This window comes from Schistocerca nitens, chromosome 2 (assembly GCF_023898315.1).
Source record: "Schistocerca nitens isolate TAMUIC-IGC-003100 chromosome 2, iqSchNite1.1, whole genome shotgun sequence".
NCBI lineage: Eukaryota > Metazoa > Arthropoda > Insecta > Orthoptera > Acrididae > Schistocerca > Schistocerca nitens.
The window spans coordinates 684,008,255-684,029,499 of NC_064615.1; the positions used below are offsets into that span (position 1 = coordinate 684,008,255).

Genomic DNA, 21,245 nt, shown 5'->3' on the forward strand with positions numbered 1-21,245 from the left:
TTAACAATACAGAACAATATAGAAAATTTAATTTAATTAAAAGTGAAAAACATGAAATATATACTATTCAAGTAAACAAAACAACACTAAGTTCTCATGATAATAAAAGATATGTTTTAGAAAGTAGAATAGATACATTACCATATGGTCACTACTCATTATTGAAAATCTAATAAATAATTATTATATATAAATCTGATAAAATTGATTCTATATAAATGGAGACTAAAATCAAGAAGCTTAATGATGTTAGTGTCTCAAAAGGGATTAAAAAAACTGAACTAGAGATTAATGTTATATATAATGTTACTGACTGTGAATATTTAAAAACTAAACATGGAGAAAAAATATGTATGGAACTTAATAATGATTCTAAAGTTATTTTACCAGATAGATATTACAAAGTAATTGATTCTTAGGAACTTGAAATAATTAAAAAAGGACAAATGAAATTGAAATATAAAGGAATGACGAAACTTACATATTGAAATAATGAAATTCATGATATAAAATTCACAATGTGAAATTTTAAAAAAATTATTTTTCTCATTTATTTTATTTTATTTAAGTGGACAACACTAAGCATCAGCTAAAGCAGCCTTTAGGCTGTACCAAGCCACAATCAAGACAGTGTAGTGAATGTATGATTAAAAAAAGTATTGACGAATTGTATAAAGATATTAATCGAACAGGTGGATATAAATATGTATGTATAGAATACTGTAAGGAATGCAATAAAATTAAAGTTACTTGTAAATGTGGTAGAACTGTAAATAAGTTTTCCTTCAAAAATCTTTTACAAACAATGTTTCATAATAATCTTATGGCTGTTGAAGTGGAAAGTAAATAATTATATATACTTATTCTTTAATATAATTTTTAAAAAACACGTTTTTCACAAAAGTTGAAAATAGGACATTTTTTGGGGCTAAGAAAATGTTATAAAAGTCCTTTTTTAAAAAAATAGTTAATTACGTAATTTATTTATTTACATTACATTCACCTATGGGAAATGTATGCAAAATGAATGATCTTTTATTATAGTTATTATTATATTATATTATTAGGTAAAAGGGATAGTAGTTAGATTTTGTAGGTTCTGGATCATTAGATCAATCTTATGGAAAATAAAAAATTGCGAGTGTTAACGAGTGGTCCAGAACCTACGAAATCTAACTACTGAACAGTAATCCTGTTATATTATTACTTCCAGTTGTAAGTGACGAGTGGGCAATAAATGTAGAGAACGACAATGGGTCCGTGTGGAGTTAACACCTGCAGAGGCTAAAATTTATTTGCATATTATAAGTTATGAGCTAAAGTGATGGTGGAATATAGGCTTTTTGTTTCAAGTCTCCAAGAGTAGAAAAGAAACAGCTTGTAACTTGAAAGGTAAACAAAAATAAAGAAAAAGAGAAAGAATATCAGAAACTGAAAAATAATGAAACCTAGAGAAATGAACATTTTATTAAAGAAAAGATACTAGTAGTTGTCGAACGTTAGATTTTCCCGAAAAATATCATGTGTTCTTTGCTTTAGAAATGTCAATTTCGATGAGATAATTTTACTAGGTTTTTTACATCTGCAGCTAATAATAAGAAGCCATTATGTTATCAGCATAGGCACAGTGACTGATACTAGTAGTTCTTGTAACAGTTATGACTTATAGATGAAAGGGAAGTCGGAGGCTACGACTATGTCGCTGGCATCGACGTAAACTATACCTCCTAACATTAAAAAGCTCGTTAATTGTGGAAATGGAGGGCTTTTGCGTTACGTGCACTGTGAGGAAAAATAAATAAATAATCAGTAGGTTGTTATTCAGAGATCGACGACTTGTGCACGTTTTTAAAACGGTGATAAAAAATTGAGATATACTAGGTTTATAATAGCATCGGTTTGCCTGGTTAGCAATATGTGTATAACAGAACAGTTTTGGCTAGTTACCGGTGTGTGCATAGTCTCTGTTGCCATCAAAACAAGTTATCAAAGTAAGTATACAATTTAACTATCCAAGAACCATGATTTAGTGGTGAATCCATTAAGATTTTGTTTTTCCAAAACACACTCTAGTTAATCGAGATTACTGAAAAGCTAATAGTCTATGATTTATAGTATAGAGACGTAACAGGAGGGAGAAACGTATTAATCTCTAGTTTGTTTCGCCAAGTGGCTTAGAGCATTTTAATAGATTATCTTTCAGTTATATATAAGTCAATCGAAAGTTAAAACAACTCTTATATATTGTTGCCCCCTACGTACTAATAACTTAATACGTTACCTGAGAATCTTTTGGTGGTGAGGCACGTTTGAACGTAAAGTTATTAGTAGATATTTTTCGCTCAATACTGTTTTAATAGACTATCGAACAAATGTGTATCTGGAGAGAAGGTTAACTGAATATGAGGAAGAAAACACCAAAAGTTATAGTTGTCATTTGACTCGCACTTGTTGTGGTGCTGGTTTCTGGTACGGCTATATATGTATATATGACGTGTTGCTTGGTGTTTCAGGGCGGCGCCAATGGAGTGGCAGAAGGCAAATCCTCGCGATCCCAACTGCAACGAGCTGGAGAACCAGTTCAGCATGTCCAACATCCTGTGGTTCACCGGCAGCGCGCTTCTGGGAGGTGGCGGTGAGGAGATGCCCAAGTGAGTGTTTACTCACTACTGTGTTACAAAAAATTCGAAAAAATACAAAATCTCTCGGAAGATTGAAGACATAGAAGGCTACAAGTACGTGAGAAGACATATTATGAACATGAGAGTACGTCAATGATTATGAATATACAGCTGAATATGAACTCTGACCTTGAGAATGTAGTTTTACTGACGAAGCCTCACGTGCTCCAATCAGAATCTCCAGACGTCATGCCCTGAAATCAATGATGAGCTGGATATGCTGATGTGTCTCCGTGTGGTTTGTATACGAGTCTATTAACCGCCAACAAAAGATGCTGGAGAGCCATGGCGACATGGTTAATGATAACCCGTATCCCAGATGTGCTCAGTATACGACACGCCAGGCAAATGAGCCGGCCAGCAGAGCAATAGTAGCCGTAATTGTAGGAAGCACAGTGCCTCGAGTTCTAAAATCTCCGCCGGCCGCGGTGGCCAAGCGGTTCTAGGCGCTTCAGTCCGGAACCGCGAGACTGCTATGGTCGCAGGTTCGAATCCTGCTTCGGGAATGGATGTGTGTGATGTCCTTAGGTTGGTCATGTTTAAGTAGTTCTAAGTTCTAGGGGACTGATGACCTCAGATGTTAAGTCCCATTGTGCTCAGAGCCATTTGAACCATTTTCTTAAATCTCCAGATGCAGCAGTCGCTCTTCTGATCTTTTGCAGACAACTTTGTTTTATCCTATAGGAACCAAAACCAACACATTCGGTGTTCTACCACTAAGTCGATCATACAATACAGGCTTCCAGATTATTCTCACCTGCTGTTGCTCTTATGACAAGAGGTTGCCTGCCTGCAGCCACCTGTAACTTTCGTCGAAGTTTCTCTCTATACAGGACTATTTTAAAGTGCTCAACGAAGGAAGGCAGGATGTTGCCGACGCGACCCCGGGAGGGGGCGGGGGGGGGGGGGGGGGAAGTCTTTGAGCGACCTTTTTCCGATTGCGTCACTCATGTGTCAGTGTCCTACCCCGGCGTGATCACGCCACAGGAGGGCGCCAAGCAAGAGGGCTGAAACAGCATATGCAGCTGTTCCTGCTTTGGATCACGGTCAAATTAAGTCGAATGGTTTCCAACGGTTCCAGGTGGCTCCTTCCTCTACTGCCGTTTTCGACCGCCAAACATGAGGGAATCAACACCCTAAGAAATGGGACAGTCCAACTGATACCCTTTATGCCCCCCCCCCCTCCCAGCCCTTTCCGTGTCGATTCTGAGTGGCGGTGGGTCTGAACTGAAATGTTTTCGGCCACCCATAAGAAAACCGCCTGATTTCAACGCTGGATGTCGCGTTCTGGACTCCATCGCAGAGGCGTCAGAAGAAGGCGTGAAATGTGTGACGATCTTCCCATCGTGTGACGCGTCCACGGTGGCGTTTGTCAGAACTGTCGTGAAATGTGGTGTCAATCTGATATCCTTAACACATTTTACACCTCACATGACCATCTGAGCTCTCGCTTTTCTTTTCATATGTGTGGACACGTTGCTGTTTGAAGAGCTGCCGAGACCGATAGTGATATCACAGGGCGTCACGTTTTTGCACCATTACAGAGGAAAGCTGTAGGCACATTTGAGACAAATTTGAAATGTTTGCGCCGTAATGGCAGACAATTACGACCTTTCAAAAAAACAGTCCTTTTTTGTGTTTCGCTGAGTACTTTATTCCAGGGGCTGCTGCTGTGACATATGAGAAGCACGTAATCGCCAATAAAACAGCGCATTGTGTGTCATTCCATTTTCCAGAGGACATCACTCAGACCGTCTATGCTATAAATTCACTACTCCGTAAGTTGGAAATTTATAAGGCGAATCAACCTCGTTACAAATTTTATATTCAGGCGTTATTATTTAAAGCTATCCGTCCTGTTCACCTACAGTACAATAGGACTGTTTCCCTGCAACATTCCAGTCAGTGAAAGAGCATTTGTCCAAATATTTCTGTGCTGAATCACACTGTAAAGACATTTCTTGTACTCTTGACTTCCATTTTTGTGTATCTGGCGGTGCAATTTGAAAACTTTCAGTCATACGTCCACAGATATTACACAGGTATCACTACCGAGGTTGGAGAAACACGATGATATAATATAGTTAGAGGAGCGCAGGGAACGTAGACTCGAGCAAAATTTTCCACATAACTCCTTTGTTGTGGAGCTACGGCCATAAAACGACAGCCAATAAGCGACGTGAATGTGAGCTAACTTGTTCCATGTAATATCTGGTATACTAAACAGCGCAGTTACTAATCAAGTTAGCTGTACATAATAGTATCAGCCGAACAGTCAAAACAGAGCAAACTTTAAATCCTTATCGATAAACGCCGATTTTCTGTGATATTTACTGGGTGAAGTTTGGCTGTTAAATTAACTACGCTAAAAGGTACCGTAATTCCACCAACTTGTTAAGCTAACAAGCTGTGCTGCAGAAAAAGCAGTGCAGCAAGATAGGTCACAAGTGGCACTCTAAGGTGCAATGCTGTTAATAATGAAACCTAATGGCTACATGTTCTAATTTTTGCTAATCTGTAGAGACAATGGATGGACGTTTATTCTAACACTAAAGTAGATCACGAAGTGTGAACTACTACGAAGGCGAAAAAGAAAAAGCAAAGTAACTTTAAAACATTTTTTTTTTCAAATCAAATCTTTTTTACTGCAAAATCTCTCAATATTCTCGCCGCCACCATTGCAGCATAATACAGCAGCAGCTCAGTAAAACAGTGGATCAAGAAGTTTCCGTTCGAAGGCCGTACAGCCCAGAATCGATGTGCCTGTTAGGCAAAATCGGCGTGCGCAGTGAGGGAGTCATCCTGCCGACGCACCAGGTCGGAGTTGTAGACACTTGTGAGAAGCGAAACTTGTGAGAAACTGGAATGTGGCGACACTTGTGAGAAACCCGGGATGCTGAGGGACCGGCACAGGGTGTGTCGCAAATGCTGCGCCACTACCTGGTCGACCACTACCTCCTGCTGCTTAGTGTGACTGAGCGCTCGGCTTGTGCCGTCCCGGGCAGCTGCCGAGGGACATTCTCACTCCTCCAGTGCAGCCAGGTTACATTATTTCAGAATTTTTTTGGGCAAGGAAGAGTAGCCTTAGTGAAGTTAGAAATCGGAGCTGATTTTGCCCCCACGATATCATGTCAACCATTAGTTTCAGCATAGTTATGGCTAAGACCTTTTTCATTGGAATTTTTGTTCTGATTAATCTTACATAGGGCATAGTTTTCGCTCAACCTCATACTTAACGATGTATTTTACAGAAACTATAGAAACCGAAAATGTTTTCCATCTTTCAACACCTCACGCAAAATTTGATATAATAGGAGCGGCAACCTTTTATCATATACTAAGAGGAGCCAACTAAAGAATTTGGTTCTCGGTAGAAACTTTTTCTTTAATTATTTCGAAATAAACCTCAATTTTCTCGTACCGTGCAGGGAAGTGTACTGAGATCTAATGTGAGTCCTGCTAGCAATTAGCGTTAAGAAATGCAATTTATGTATTGAAACAAGATGTATTCATCGTCCACTCAAACAGACATTGTTTCTAAAATTCTCTACACAAAAATGCTGATTGTCATTGTTAGAAAAGCTATGACTTTTCAGACTTCATTAGTGAATCTTTTACAATTTGCAAGAGACATTTAGCCGACTTTGTGTCGTTTCCAGGGAACACTACGAGGAGGTAGTCTTTCTTCGTCCCGCATTATATTTATTTACAATACTTACAGTTTGATTATTTATTTACAATTTTTACAATAGGACTATCGGCGTGAACTGAACCCCTTTCCAATATTTACAAGTGTTGCTGTAGCTTCAGCCATTTCCTTTTCATTGTAATTTCTGTTCAAAGGCCATGCAACTAAGAAATGATTTTATATTGCCGTCGACTTGGAGTATTTTAAGGGTCTTAGAAACTATCTCATCTGTCTTAATTGTGGACTTCTTTCTTCTTTTCCCACCTAGTTTTAAAACTAGTAGGTCAAATTGATGCTCATGATATTCTGCGTCTTCTCTTAGAATTTTTACTAAGGAGTATAAATTTGGATGAACCTTCGAAATTAATGTATTCATCCTCCGATTCCATCCTTCTGAAACATTGTTGGTGCGGTGACGCCTTCCTGCGCAGTTCCATATATCTCTTGGCATGTGTTCATTATCCAGCCATTGTTCAACAAAATAGTCGTAAAAATCCTGCAGTTTTTCATTATCTGGCGTGCTCTCCTGAATGCATAGTCACCCATCATCTAACATGTCCAGGGGAATGTGAGCCAAAGCGGAACACAATCTTATGCGAAAATGAGTTTCTTCGTTTTCCTTGTAGGCAGCAACAAGGCCGCAATTCTGCACTTGCCTCCAGAAGCACTGATTAAAATTGTAGTTGCAGCCATTAATCTTTGCATCAGGAAACAAACGTGTTACTGATTGGATGATTGCTGCTTCAAAATCCATCATGATAGCTATAGGATTCCGTCCAAGTACGTTGCTCTTAACAGCTGTGATAAATCGATCGTACGTTTCTCGCTTTTTACTGGGTAGCAAGTCGTACACGGTTGGAACTGTGTTTGTGTCAGAACTAGAAATATCGGCATGAACAATAAATAACTGACCAAACTGCTTGCTGGAGCTTTTGAACGTACCATCGACAAAGAACGAATTGCAGTCTGTTAAACAGGATTTTCCCCTTTCGCTTGCGAACACCAATGTCCTATCTTTTGGTCCTCTGTCGTCATCTGCAAGTAAAAATTTGCTCCTGTCACTCATTAGCAAATGATGTTCTTGCAGAAATATTCCTGCAGCATCAGTCGGATCTTGTGTAGATCCCATACTTTTTGCCTGATGCGCTGCAGCGATCGTTTTGCACTCCTGTGTGACTGCAGTGATGTGACGATGCAGTCCTGAACTGCGGTGCGCTACCTGTTTGGTGTCCCTGTAGACCTCCCACTACCTGTTCGGCCGGGTCTCCTCACAAATGTCGCTCCTCACAACTGTCGCTCCTCACAAGTGTCGCAACCACCCAGTTTGAAAGACAGCCGTTTGATAAAACACCGTGTCCTGCTGAGTGAAGAAGTCCATAACTACCTGCTGCACATCCTCATTCGAGAAGAATCGTCGACCCTTCAAAGCCTTTTTCAAGGGACGGAAGACGTGATAATCGCATGGGGAGAGATCAGAGCTATAGGGCGGGTGGTCGGCTGTCTCCCACTTGAACCGGGGTAACTTCCGTGTGGCTGGCCTCCCAGATCGACTGGCTTCTCGAGTCGAATCGCGACCTGCATGGAACTTGGCGCACCATTCCAAAACGGTGGTTTTCGACAAATATGCAGCCACATATAAATTCTTTATCCTTCGATGGATGTCTACCGGGGTTTGTCATTCGGTAGACAAGAAAAGGCCCTTTCTGAAAGCATGTGGTAATAACATATCCATAGTTCACGCTTCCGTCTCTACCGCACACACGTCGGAAAGAACGAATGCCACAGTAATTCTTACCTACGTATCGGTGCTAACATACCCGTACCCCGGAGTCTCGCTACGTTGCATATACGCTGTGACAACGCCGTTAAACGGCGCTCTTTGATCTTGTTTTACAGCACAAAACTGCACTGCGAGACACAACCGAACACTTCCGCTTGCGGGCAGACTTCTCCATGTTCGTCGCTGATTCGATGTCGTATTATGGTCATAGCTTTATAGCGATGCGTTCCTGATCTAAGGCTGTTTTGGAAAATATTGTTGATTCATCATACATTAACTAGGATATTTTTCTTAACGTTGTATACAGATGCTTTAAAATGACGTCGAATCAATACGTGACTAGAAATTTCATCCAAAGACGCTACAGGATCGTATCGATCGTCGCTTACATAAACTCACCGGTATATTTGAAGAATGTGGTTGGGAGGCAGGTATTCATTGTCAGAACACATGCCTCGTGTTAAAATGTTTGTCCTATACTACGCATAACCCGTTACATGCTGTAATCGATATAAACTGAAGTGCCAAAGAAACTGGCATAGGCATGCATATTCAAATACTGAGATATGTAAACAGGCAGAATACGGCGCTGCTGTCAGCAACGCCTATATAAGACAACAAGTGTCTGGCGCCGTTGTTAGATCGGTTACTGCTGCTACAATGGCAGGTTATCAAAATTTAAGTGAGTTTAAACGTGGTGTTATAGTCGGCGCACGAGCGATGGGACACAGCATCTCCGAGGTAGCGATGAAATGGGGTTTTTCCCGTACGACCATTTCACGAGTGTACCTTGAATACCAGGAATCGGGCAAAACATCAAATCTCCGACATCGCTGCGGCCGCAAAAAGATTCCGCAAGAACGGTATGAACGATGACTGAAGAGAATCGTTCAACGTGACAGAAGTGCAGCCTTTCCGCAAACTGCTGCAGATTTCGATGCTGGGCCAGCAACAAGTGTCAGCGTGCGAACCATTCAACGAAGCATCATCGATAGGGCCTTTCGGAGTTGATGATCCACTCGTGTACCCTTGATGACTAAACGACACAAAGCTTTACGCCTCGCCTGGGGCCGTCAACACCGACATTGGGATTTTGATGACTGGAAACATGTCGTCACGTCGGACGAGTCTCGTTTCAAATTCTATCGAGCGGATGGACGTGTACGGATATGGAGACAACCTCATGAATTGATGGACACTGTATATCAGGAGGGGACTGTTAAAGCTGATGGAGGTTCTGTAACGGTGTTGGGTGTGTGAAGTTGGAGTGATATGAGACCCGTGATACGTCTAGATACGACTCTGACAGGTGACACGTACGTAAACATCATGTCTGATCACTTGCATCCATTCATGTACATTGTGCATTCCGACGGACTTGGGCAATTACAGCAGGACAAAGCGACACCCCACATGTCCAGAATTGCTACAGAGTTCATTATTCAGCGTATCTGGGACGTCTTGCAACGTGCTGTTCAAGAAAGATCTCCACCCTGTCGTAGTCTTACGGATTTATGGACAGCCCTGCAGGATTCATGATGTCAGTTCCCTACAACACCACTTCAGATAGTCGTGTCCATGCGACGTCGTGTTGCGGCACTTCTGCGTGCTCGCGGGAGCCCTACACGATATAAGGCAGGCGTACCAGTTTCTTTGGCTCTTCAGTGTATAAGTATTACATTTTTGGGAACACACAGTTCGTACACTTTTCAGTTTTCTATTAACATTAATATAAAAGTGGGTTGTCTTTCAAGCCTGCATTTTGTACTTTTCCCGACGAATAGACGAGTTACGTTCTAGCTTCTATTGCTTCTTGTGTACCCCTACTGATTGCCACAATGCCCAGTGATGAAGGTGGGAGAGAGCTCTGATCTAGCGGCTACTGGTTTCTGTGTCTTTTTAGTGCTCTGTTACTTTGTTGGGGTTATCTTGTAGACATTCAAGGGACGCTATTTAAAAAAAACTTTCAATTACATCGTAGTTTTTGTCAGTATCATTTTTAGACACGCTGTTGAATCAATTTATGGGAGCAGCATGCTCAGAACCTTGCTTCTGCATAATTTTTACGCTATCAGCCTATGAATGTGCTGTTCTCGCTGGCAGAGCCGTATCGACGCGGATTATGGCGGGCATGTGGGCCTTCTTTAAGCTGATCATGCTCGCCTCCTACACGGCTAACCTGGCGGCGTTCCTCACCAGCAGCAGGATGGAGTCTTCCATCAACAGCGTCAACGACCTGGCCAAGCAGAGCAAGATCAAGTACGGCCTCTACGGTTCGGGTTCCACCGCTGGCTTCTTCAAGGTAAGGGCGTAAGTACAATGATGTGTGTGTAAAAAAAAAAAAAAAAAAAAAAGAAAAGAAAAGAAAAAAAAACATGCTTTGTATAAAACCACTTTCATATGGCCCATAGCTTCTCAAGCGGACGTTGGGGGTTCACCCTCAGGTGACGCAGGGAGACGTATAAAAGTTCGCGGGCTAGAAGAAGGGGAGCGGAGGCAAACGGTGTTCGTAAAACTCCTTCTGATATATCCATAAAATGTTCTTAAAAACCTAATATAATACGTAAAACAGAACTGGTGTACGAAATAAATTTTGTTTCCTGCCAGTGCTGTGATGAATGCGCTTGGTTACATGTGCCATCACCTCACACAAGTGAAAAACAATGGGTATTACACCAGTTGATAAATTTTTAACGTGAAAACGTGAATTCGCTCATCTATCTGGCATTTCTGTGTGACAAAATACCGTCAGATTTGCGTCGCTAGTAACAACGAGACTAGTAATGCGTAAACAGTTGTAGAGCCCACAACGTATGGATCAAGTTTATACGTAGAAAAATATCCACTACCAGTCACAATAAAATGTTATTTATTTGTCACACGACCGGTTTCGGGCTTGCGCCCATCCTCAGGTGTTTCTTAATTCATGCACATGTTTATACTGTTGGAGATCACTGTATAAATACAAAAAAATTATTTGCTGGTGACTCCACAGGTACAAGTGGGACAATTGTAAGTGGTAAATCAGCATTTGACGAAAATATATCTGTACTTGCATAAAGATGAGGCACCATTATTATAGTTATGCTGTGGTGATAGTTGTGCCACTTAGTTACACACTTATTGTCATTTTCAAGTCAATATTTCAGTTTTACCAAGTATAGCTTCATATTCCACTATTATGATGTGCACTTGTGAAATACACTATGTTTACATACAGACATGTGGGCTGTAGTCAAAGAACTTAGATGTAGCAGATGTAAAGATGTTGCTCATACAGAAACTTGTATGTTATGGTCAAAGAACTTAGCCACAGGATGTGCAAGGGTGTTGCATATATAGAAATTTAAAAAAGCTATTACAGACTGCGACATTTCTTGATACACATTACAAAATTTTTGATTCACATGAAAAATGACAGCGAGAACTGTTTTGAGCCACTCTGTTGGTAGCGAACTTAGATCTAGGAGGTGCGATAATGTCACACACATGAAATTTTGAAAGCTATTACACATTATATAATGACAGTTACAGCTTGTGTTTACAGTATGACTATTACAAATTATGATAATGACACTTGGACTGTTGTATGACTGCTACATCGAATTTCCATAGAATATTACTTTGTTATTATATCAAAGGATAATTAGTTTCATTTTTGAATATTTCATGAAATATGTGAAAATAAGATTTATTTGCAAGCTCCACTTGTTCGTTGAGAACAAGGTCTGGTGAGTTAGAGCTGTGGATATATATTCTAGCTCTTCAAGCAGATTCATTTTCTTTCCTCTGTTCACAGTGTGTAGTATTTGTAGTTCCCTGTAAGAGCTGTGGCTGAGTGACCATGGTCTTTTAGGTGCATTGCAAAGGTGGAGTTAGCAAAACTATTTAGCCAGAAGACATTCATATGCTCACAGTATCTTATAGTGAAACTCCGTCCAGTTTGGCCTATGTAGAACTGTGGGCAATTGTCACATAAAAGTTTTTAAATACCTGATTTGTGGTGGCATTGGTTGTTTGTCTTACTGTTGTGGATGATGTGCTGTTGTAGCTTGTAGTTAATGCTGAAAGAAATTTGAATACCAGTTTTCTGAAAGAGGATGGCAATTTGGTATGAATTTTTACCTATAATTAGTATGCAGGCGAATGTGTTTTTACCTTCTTGTGAATCTGATCTAGTAGGTGTACAGTGTTCCTTTTTGATTTTGTTAAGTTTATCAATTACATCTGGGTTGTATCCATTTCTCCATGCAATTTCTTTTACAATGTTAAATTCTTTTTGTTCATTATGGGGTCTGAGTGGGATTTTATGTATACAATTAAGTGTGGATCTGAAGAATGCCAATTTTGTGTTGTGCTGGATGACATGAGGAGTTGTTAATGACAATGTCACTATTGGTAGGTTTTCTGTAAATCTGGAAGGCATGTTTGTTGTTTACATTAGATAGTGTAAGGTCAAGAAAATTGATGCCTTTATCTATGTGACGTTCTACAGTGAATTCGATGTTGTTGTGCATGCTGCTGAGGCCTTTAGCAAGTTTCTCAATTTCCTCAGTTGTACCATTGTACAAGATAATACACTCCTGGAAATGGAAAAAAGAACACATTGACACCGGTGTGTCAGACCCACCATACTTGCTCCGGACACTGCGAGAGGGCTGTACAAGCAATGATCACACGCACGGCACAGCGGACACACCAGGAACCGCGGTGTTGGCCGTCGAATGGCGCTAGCTGCGCAGCATTTGTGCACCGCCGCCGTCAGTGTCAGCCAGTTTGCCGTGGCATACGGAGCTCCATCGCAGTCTTTAACACTGGTAGCATGCCGCGACAGCGTGGACGTGAACCGTATGTGCAGTTGACGGACTTTGAGCGAGGGCGTATAGTGGGCATGCGGGAGGCCGGGTGGACGTACCGCCGAATTGCTCAACACGTGGGGCGTGAGGTCTCCACAGTACATCGATGTTGTCGCCAGTGGTCGGCGGAAGGTGCACGTGCCCGTCGACCTGGGACCGGACCGCAGCGACGCACGGATGCACGCCAAGACCGTAGGATCCTACGCAGTGCCGTAGGGGACCGCACCGCCACTTCCCAGCAAATTAGGGACACTGTTGCTCCTGGGGTATCGGCGAGGACCATTCGCAACCGTCTCCATGAAGCTGGGCTACGGTCCCGCACACCGTTAGGCCGTCTTCCGCTCACGCCCCAACATCGTGCAGCCCGCCTCCAGTGGTGTCGCGACAGGCGTGAATGGAGGGACGAATGGAGACGTGTCGTCTTCAGCGATGAGAGTCGCTTCTGTCTTGGTGCCAATGATGGTCGTATGCGTGTTTGGCGCCGTGCAGGTGAGCGCCACAATCAGGACTGCATACGACCGAGGCACACAGGGCCAACACCCGGCATCATGGTGTGGGGAGCGATCTCCTACACTGGCCGTACACCACTGGTGATCGTCGAGGGGACACTGAATAGTGCACGGTACATCCAAACCGTCATCGAACCCATCGTTCTACCATTCCTAGACCGGCAAGGGAACTTGCTGTTCCAACAGGACAATGCACGTCCGCATGTATCCCGTGCCACCCAACGTGCTCTAGAAGGTGTAAGTCAACTACTCTGGCCAGCAAGATCTCCGGATCTGTCCCCCATTGAGCATGTTTGGGACTGGATGAAGCGTCGTCTCACGCGGTCTGCACGTCCAGCACGAACGCTGGTCCAACTGAGGCGCCAGGTGGAAATGGCATGGCAAGCCATTCCACAGGACTACATCCAGCATCTCTACGATCGTCTCCATGGGAGAATAGCAGCCTGCATTGCTGCGAAAGGTAGATATACACTGTACTAGTGCCGACATTGTGCATGCTCTGTTGCCTGTGTCTATGTGCCTGTGGTTCTGTCAGTGTGATCATGTGATGTATCTGACCCCAGGAATGTGTCAATAAAGTTTCCCCTTCCTGGGACAATGAATTCACGGTGTTCTTATTTCAATTTCCAGGAGTGTAGTATCATCCACATACCTTTTGTAGTATGTTATTTTATTTTCAAGTGAACTACCTGATCTGGAAAATTTATTTTCTATGTGGTTAATGTAAATATCTGCAACTATTCCTGCCAAACTACTATAAATTTTGTTATTAAAAGTAAAATAATTGTGTGATAGACTAGTTCTAGCAGATCAATGAGTTCACATATCTCAGCCATGGATAGCTTTTTGTGTTTAATAGGTTGTTTGTAATTATGTGATTAGTGTCATGCACAGGAATGTTGGTGTAAAGGTTTACTATGTCCATTGAAGCAAATTTGGCGCTCTCTGGTACTGGTAAGTCTTGGATATGCTCAATAAGTTCATAGCTATTCTTAACTGAAAAATTGTTTTCATAGGTATAAAAGTTACTAAGAATGTCTTTAAGTTTCTTGCTGATAAAATATGCCGGACTGTTTCTTAAGTTGACTGTGGGGCATATAGGGCAACTTTCCTTATGAATCTATGGTTGCAAACGTAGATTAGATTAGATTTACTTTTATTACAATTGATCCGTAGTGAGGAGGTCCTCCAGGATGTGGAACATGTCAGAAAAACAACAATACTTGACGAATATTTACAACTAAAACAAATAAGCTAATGTACCATTCCACAGGTCCCAAGTGGAGTGATGGCCTTTTTTTTAATGAACACTAAGAGTCATTTTACAAATACTAATGCACTGAATTTAAAATAAAAAAGTTTTTTATTTATTTATAAGGTAATAAACATGTAATACAACTACTGTAATACTTATTTACAATGAACACATTACTGCACTGAAATTGTGCAGAAGTTAGATTATACTTACACACACACACACACACACACACACACACACACGCACACACAGGCACACAAATTTTCAATGAACACAGTACTGCACTGAAATTGTGCAGAAGTTATGTTGTACTTATATACAAATCAGTTGGTTTTACTAAGAAATTCATCAATGGAGTAGAAGGAGTTGGCCACCAATAAATCCTTTAGGCTTCTCTTAAACTGAATTTCATTCGTTGTTAAGCTTTTTATGGCTGCTGGCAAGTTATTGAAAATGTGTGTTCCTGAATAATGCACACCTTTTTGTACAAGACTAAGTGACTTTAAATCCTTGTGAAGATTATTCTTATTTCTAGTATTGATTCCATGAATTGAGCTGTTGGTTTGAAAAAGTGATATATTTTTAATGACAAATTTCATTAAGGAATAAATATATTGGGAAGCAGTAGTTAGTATCCCTAGTTCCCTAAACAGGCTTCTGCAGCATGTTCTTAAGTTCACACCACATATAACTCTTACTGCACGTTTTTGTGGCCGGAAAACTTTAGCTTGGCTTGATGAATGACCCCAAAAAAATAATCCCATATGACATTATGGAATGAAAGTAAGCATAGTATGCCAGCTTTTTCATTTTTATATCCCCTATGTCTGACAAAATTCGCATTGCAAACAGAGATTTGTTAAGACGCTTCAGCAGTTCTGTGGTGTGCTCCTCCCAGTTGAATTTATTATCAAGCTGTAATCCCAAGAATTTAACACTGTCCACTTCTTCTATCTTCTTGTCATCGTATGTTAGACATATACTCTTGGGACACCCCTTACAAGTTCTGAACTGCATGTAGTGTGTTTTTTCAAAGTTTAGTGACAAAGAATTGGCTAGGAACCAGTGATTAATGTCCACAAATATATTATTGGCTGATCTTTCTATGACTACACTTGATTTTCTATTTATTGCAATGTTTGTATCATCAGCAAACAAAACAAACTTGGCATCTGGTAATGTTACTGATGAAAGGTCATTGATATACACAAGAAAAAGTAAGGGCCCGAAAATGGAACCTTGTGGGACCCCACATGTAATTAATTCCCAGTTGGATGATGCCTGATAGCTTGATACGTGCCTCTTTCCTAATAACACCCTTTGTTTCCTGTCAGAGATATAAGATTTGGACCATTTTGCACCGTAGTCTTGGTGCAGATGGGTTCATGACAAGGCATTTTAGAACATCAGAGTCAGATAGAAGGAAGTCAGAAGATTGCAGTATTTTCTTAAGCTAGGCCTGAAATTTGGGTGTGCGGTCATTGTGTATTTCATGTATGTTATTATTCTTATTTGTTGATATATTCAGATTCATACATTACAACAGCTGAGTTCCCTTTATCAGATTTGACTACCAGAGCTTTGTTTTCAGAGAGTTTCTATTAATATTTCTGAGCAGTTTGGAGTCGCAGTTATTTGTTTTTTGATTTTGTAATTTTTTGTGTATGATATTGTTAACTTGCAGCCCAATACCAATCTTTTCATTAATATTTATTTTAGCTGAGTCAAATGCCATTTTAGAGCAGACAATTAATTTTTCATATTGTTATCAGTGAGTACAGGTGGCATATCATATTTGAGGCCCTTCTCAAGTAATTCAGTTTCATTTTTGTCAAATGAGATGGTGGTTGAATTAATCACCTTGTCCTAAAACCTTTGTTCTGATGTGAAAGGAGATTGTAGTTGTTGCAGTTTCTTAGGGTTAAGAGCAAGTAATTTCTGATTATGTCCAGTTAACACTACTAGTTGTCTTTGCACACTTAGTCACTAATTTTATCTAACTTACACATAAATTGCATATGAGTCAAGGAGTTGCTTAGTGCCAAGTGTAGTTTGAGTAACCATCATCATTTCATCCCCATCGACGCGCAAGTCGCCGAAGTGGCGTTAAATCGAAAGACTTGCACCATGCGAGCGGTCTACCCGACGGGAGGCCCTCGTCACACGCCATTATTATTATTTGTTTGTTAAGGGCGTCTTTACGCTTGTATAATGATTGGATTTCGGTTTTTAACCAGACAGTTTTACATTTTGACTTTGCTATATTGGCTGACTTAGTGTGGCTCCTAACATTAATTTTAATGTAGTTCGGTATTACTTTAGACAAAAGGCACTTTACGTTGAATTTCATTGCTTGAATGATCTTCATCATCTTTAATTTACATGTTTTGAATGCATTGACAGTTCGTAATACCTGGGTAGGTAACATTAAATGAACTTTATCCATAGTGGATGCTGTCGAAATCCGTGTCTGTTCCTTTATAGGGTGTAGAAAAATATCCGCTACCAGTCACAACAAAAGGTTATTTGTTTGTCACACGACCGTTTTCGAGCTTGCACCCAACCTCAGGTGTTTATACATTCATGTACATGTTTATACTGTTGGAGATCACTGTATAAATACAAAAAAAAAAAAAAAATATTTGCTGGTGACTACACAGATACAAGTGTGACAATTGTAAGTGGCAACGCAGCATTTGACGAAAATATAGCTGTACTTACATAAAGATGAAGCACCATTATTACAGTTATGCTGTGGTGATAGTTTTGCCACTTAGTTACACATTTATTGTCATTTTCGCGTCCATTTTTTGATTCACATTAGATCTAGGAAGTGCAATGATGTTATTTATATATATATATATATATATATATATATATATATATATATATATATATATATATGAAATTACTCAAAGCTATTACAAATTAAAAATGACAGCTCTAACTCACCAGACCTTGTTCTCAACGAACAAGTGGAGCTTGCAAACAAATCCTATCTTTACATATTTCATGAAATATTCAGAAACAGAAACTAATTATCCTCTGATATAATACCAAAGTAATATTCCATGGGAATTCGATGTAGCAGTCATACAACAGTCCAAGTGTCATTATCGTAATTTGTATTGGTCATATTGTAAACACAAGTTGTAACTGCAAGTTCTGCGACAAAAATGTGAATCAAAAAAATTTCATAATGTGTATCAAGAAGCGTCGCAGTCTATAATAGCTTTTTAAATCTCTATAAATGCAACACTCTTGCACTTCCTGTGGCTATGTTCTTTGACCATAACCTACAAGTTTCTGTATGAGCAACATCACTTGTATCTGTGTAGTGACCAGCAAATAATTTTTTTGTATTTATGCAGTGATCTCCAACAGTATACAAATGTACATGAATGCATAAACACCTGAGGATAGGCGAAAGCCCGAAACCGGTCGTGTGACAAATAAATAACCTTTTACTGTGACTGGTAGCGGATATTTTTCTGCACCATATAAAGGAACACTCACGGAGTTCGACAGCATCCACTATAGATAAAGTACATTTAAGTTTATACGTGTTTGTCACACAATATTTGTTTTGATGTTACAAATTAATGGCTGAAGTCGTCTCATGTGACTAGTAAATATGCTCTGAATTACACAGGATGGAAGTCAGAGGAAAGTTCGCATCGTAAGGGATCCAAAAGGTCTAAAAGTCCACTGTTGATTTAATGTGAGAACTATGGCAGCATCGAAGTATAGATGCAAAAATGCCGCAAAACGATTACGTAGCTGGCGCATCGGGCATACAGTCAAAGTGTCAATCCTAAAGTAATTCTGAAAAGGATACAGATTATGCAGATTTTTGTATGGTAGAGCACTTGCCCGCAAAAGGCAAAGGTCCCGAGTCGAGTCTCGGTCGGGCACAGTTTTAATCTGCAAGGAAGTTTCATATAAGCGCACACTCCGCTGCAGAGTGAAAATCTCATTCTGGAAGTATGTCTTAGATTTTGTCGTATGCTAAATGTGCCAACAGAACTCGAACGACAGCCTGTACCAGCGGATGTGGACCATCATGAAGCAAGCACGTCCGAACGTGTTCACCCATGGCAACGACGAGGGCGTGGAGCGCGTCAGGAAGGAGAAGGGCAAGTACGCCTTCTTCATGGAGTCCACCAGCATCGAGTACATCACGGCGCTCGACTGCAATCTGCGCAAAGTCGGCGGGCTGCTCGACTCCAAAGGCTACGGCATAGCGCTGCCCAGAGGTGAGGCAGCCCACTGAACTCCCCAGCTGCTGCTAGCGATCTACAGGGTGTCCAAAAAGTCTTTCCCTGATTACATAAATTGATAACTCTGGCTGAAATTGGTGTCTCATTGTTTAAAAACTATCAAAGTTTTTTTCACACATCAGTAAACTTCCACATGAGCACCCTTGGTAGCACGTAGCACATCTAACCGATATTCAATTTCCGTCCACACACTAGCCAATATTACTGGAGGGATCGATTCAACGACTGTGATTATCCGTTGCCGCAGGGTTTCAAGATCTGGTACACGTGTTCGGTAGGCCTCGTCCTTGGCATAACCCCATAAAAAGAAGTCTAATGGGGTTATGTGAGGAAAGCGTGGAAGCCAAACCGTTGGCCCATCACGACCAATCCATCGCCCAGGTAAGGTCATATCGAGATAGGCTCGGTCGTCCAAACCCCAATGAGACGGAGCACCGTCTTACTGAAACAAGGCATCGGGGTGATACTGAAGCAACTGAGGAACAGCAAACAGTTGCAACATGTCCAGATACACTGCAGATGTGATGGTAGCCTCAGCGAAGAAGAATGGGCCGATAATTCGATCGTGCAATAGCGCGCACCAAACATTCACCTTTGGTCTGCCTCTGGTGCACTCCATGACCTCGCCAGGGGGTTGTGAAGCCCAAATGTGCACATTATGGCGATTCACTACTCCACTGACAAAAAAGGTAGCTTCGTCGGAAAATGAAATTCGTCTGAGATAACCATCATCGTCCTCAATACGTGATAGCAAAAAAATGGTTCAAATGGCTCTGAGCACTATGGGACTCAACTGCTGACGTTACAAGTCCCCTAGAACTTAGAACTACTTAAACCTAACTAACCGAAGGACAACACACACATCCATGCCCGAGGCAGGATTCGAACCTGCGACCGGAGCGGCCGCGCGGTTCCAGACTGTAGCGCCAGAACCGCTCGGCCACCAGCGGCCGGCTACGTGATAGCATTTCGATCACAAAGTCATATCGACGTGTACTGTCATTGGGCAACAAAGCCTGAACGATTTGCACTTTGTATGCACGAAACAATAAACGTTTATGTAAAATGTCATGGAGAGAGCTTTTTGGCATCTGTAATTCACGTGAGGCCCTGCGCACCGATTTCTTCGGACTTCGCAGAAAAGACTGCCTTACAGCTTCCACCCTGTCTGCTGAGGTTCTTGGGCGACCAGAAGGTCAGCAACCGATCCTGTATTCTTGAACCTCTCATACTAGGCTTTAATGCTCTTTACATCAGGTGGATTCCTTCCAAATGTCGTCTGGAAGTGTCTCTGCACTGTTGTTGGTGATCATGTCTCATGGTACCACAGGACACACTCTGCCTTCTCCTGATTGGTTGACATGGCTTTTTGGGCACTGCACCTCATCCATTACTTACGTACTGCGAACCTAAAACAGAAAAAAAAACTTTGATAGTTGTAAACAATTCGACACAAGTTTCATATTTGTGTCTTACTTCTAGCCTGAGCTATCAATTTATGTAATCAGGGAAAGTCTTTTCGGACACCCTGTATTATCGTATGTGAAGTAGAAGGAGCATTTTGCTTAAAGTAATTTATTACACAGAAATTCAAACTTTGTTTTACCTTTCACAGAATAACACATGCTCTGTACTTAATATTACAATTTCTAATAACATCATGCAACAAGAAATAACAGTTTAACAGCCTGATGGTGATCCCCATGAAACCAAACAGCAACAACAAATTTTACACACAGACTATAGCTCTGGAAAGGAGAAGGTGTCAAAACTCAAATGACTTTCAAAGACTTCAGATAACAACTATAAAATGACGCATTCACTTGATATAAAAGTTAAACATTGAGTTGAGCAATGTCATCAGTTATTTGCTATATTAGGAGGTCCTTTGCCTCTCCATTTTCTGCGATCCATTGCTTCCTTCTTAAGGCTGCTGTATGTTGTACCGTCCATCATGTCATCCAGTATCTGGAATCTCTTCCTTCCTCGCTTCCTTTTCCCTTCTACATAACCTTCTAAAACTGTTTTTATCAGTCCGTCATTCTTTCTTAATATATGCACAATCCAATTTCTTTTTGTTCTCTTTATTACATCTAGTAACTGTCTTTTCTCTCCCACTCTTCTCAGTACCTCTTCATTTTTTACTCTGTCCATCCAACTTATTCTTTCCATCTTCCGCCATGTCCAGATCTC

The 21,245-nt window shown here is 40.9% G+C and overlaps 1 protein-coding gene across 1 annotated transcript in view; it reads left to right on the plus strand.

Moving 5' to 3' along the window:
• Positions 1-21,245, plus strand: part of LOC126235248 (glutamate receptor ionotropic, kainate 2-like) — a 309,725-nt gene that overhangs the window by 256,467 nt on the left and 32,013 nt on the right. Inside the window, exons 13-15 of the mRNA XM_049943979.1 lie at positions 2,514-2,651; positions 10,253-10,451; positions 18,797-19,028. Coding sequence (XP_049799936.1) covers positions 2,514-2,651; positions 10,253-10,451; positions 18,797-19,028 — 569 coding nt within the window. The remainder of the gene's footprint in view (positions 1-2,513; positions 2,652-10,252; positions 10,452-18,796; positions 19,029-21,245) is intronic.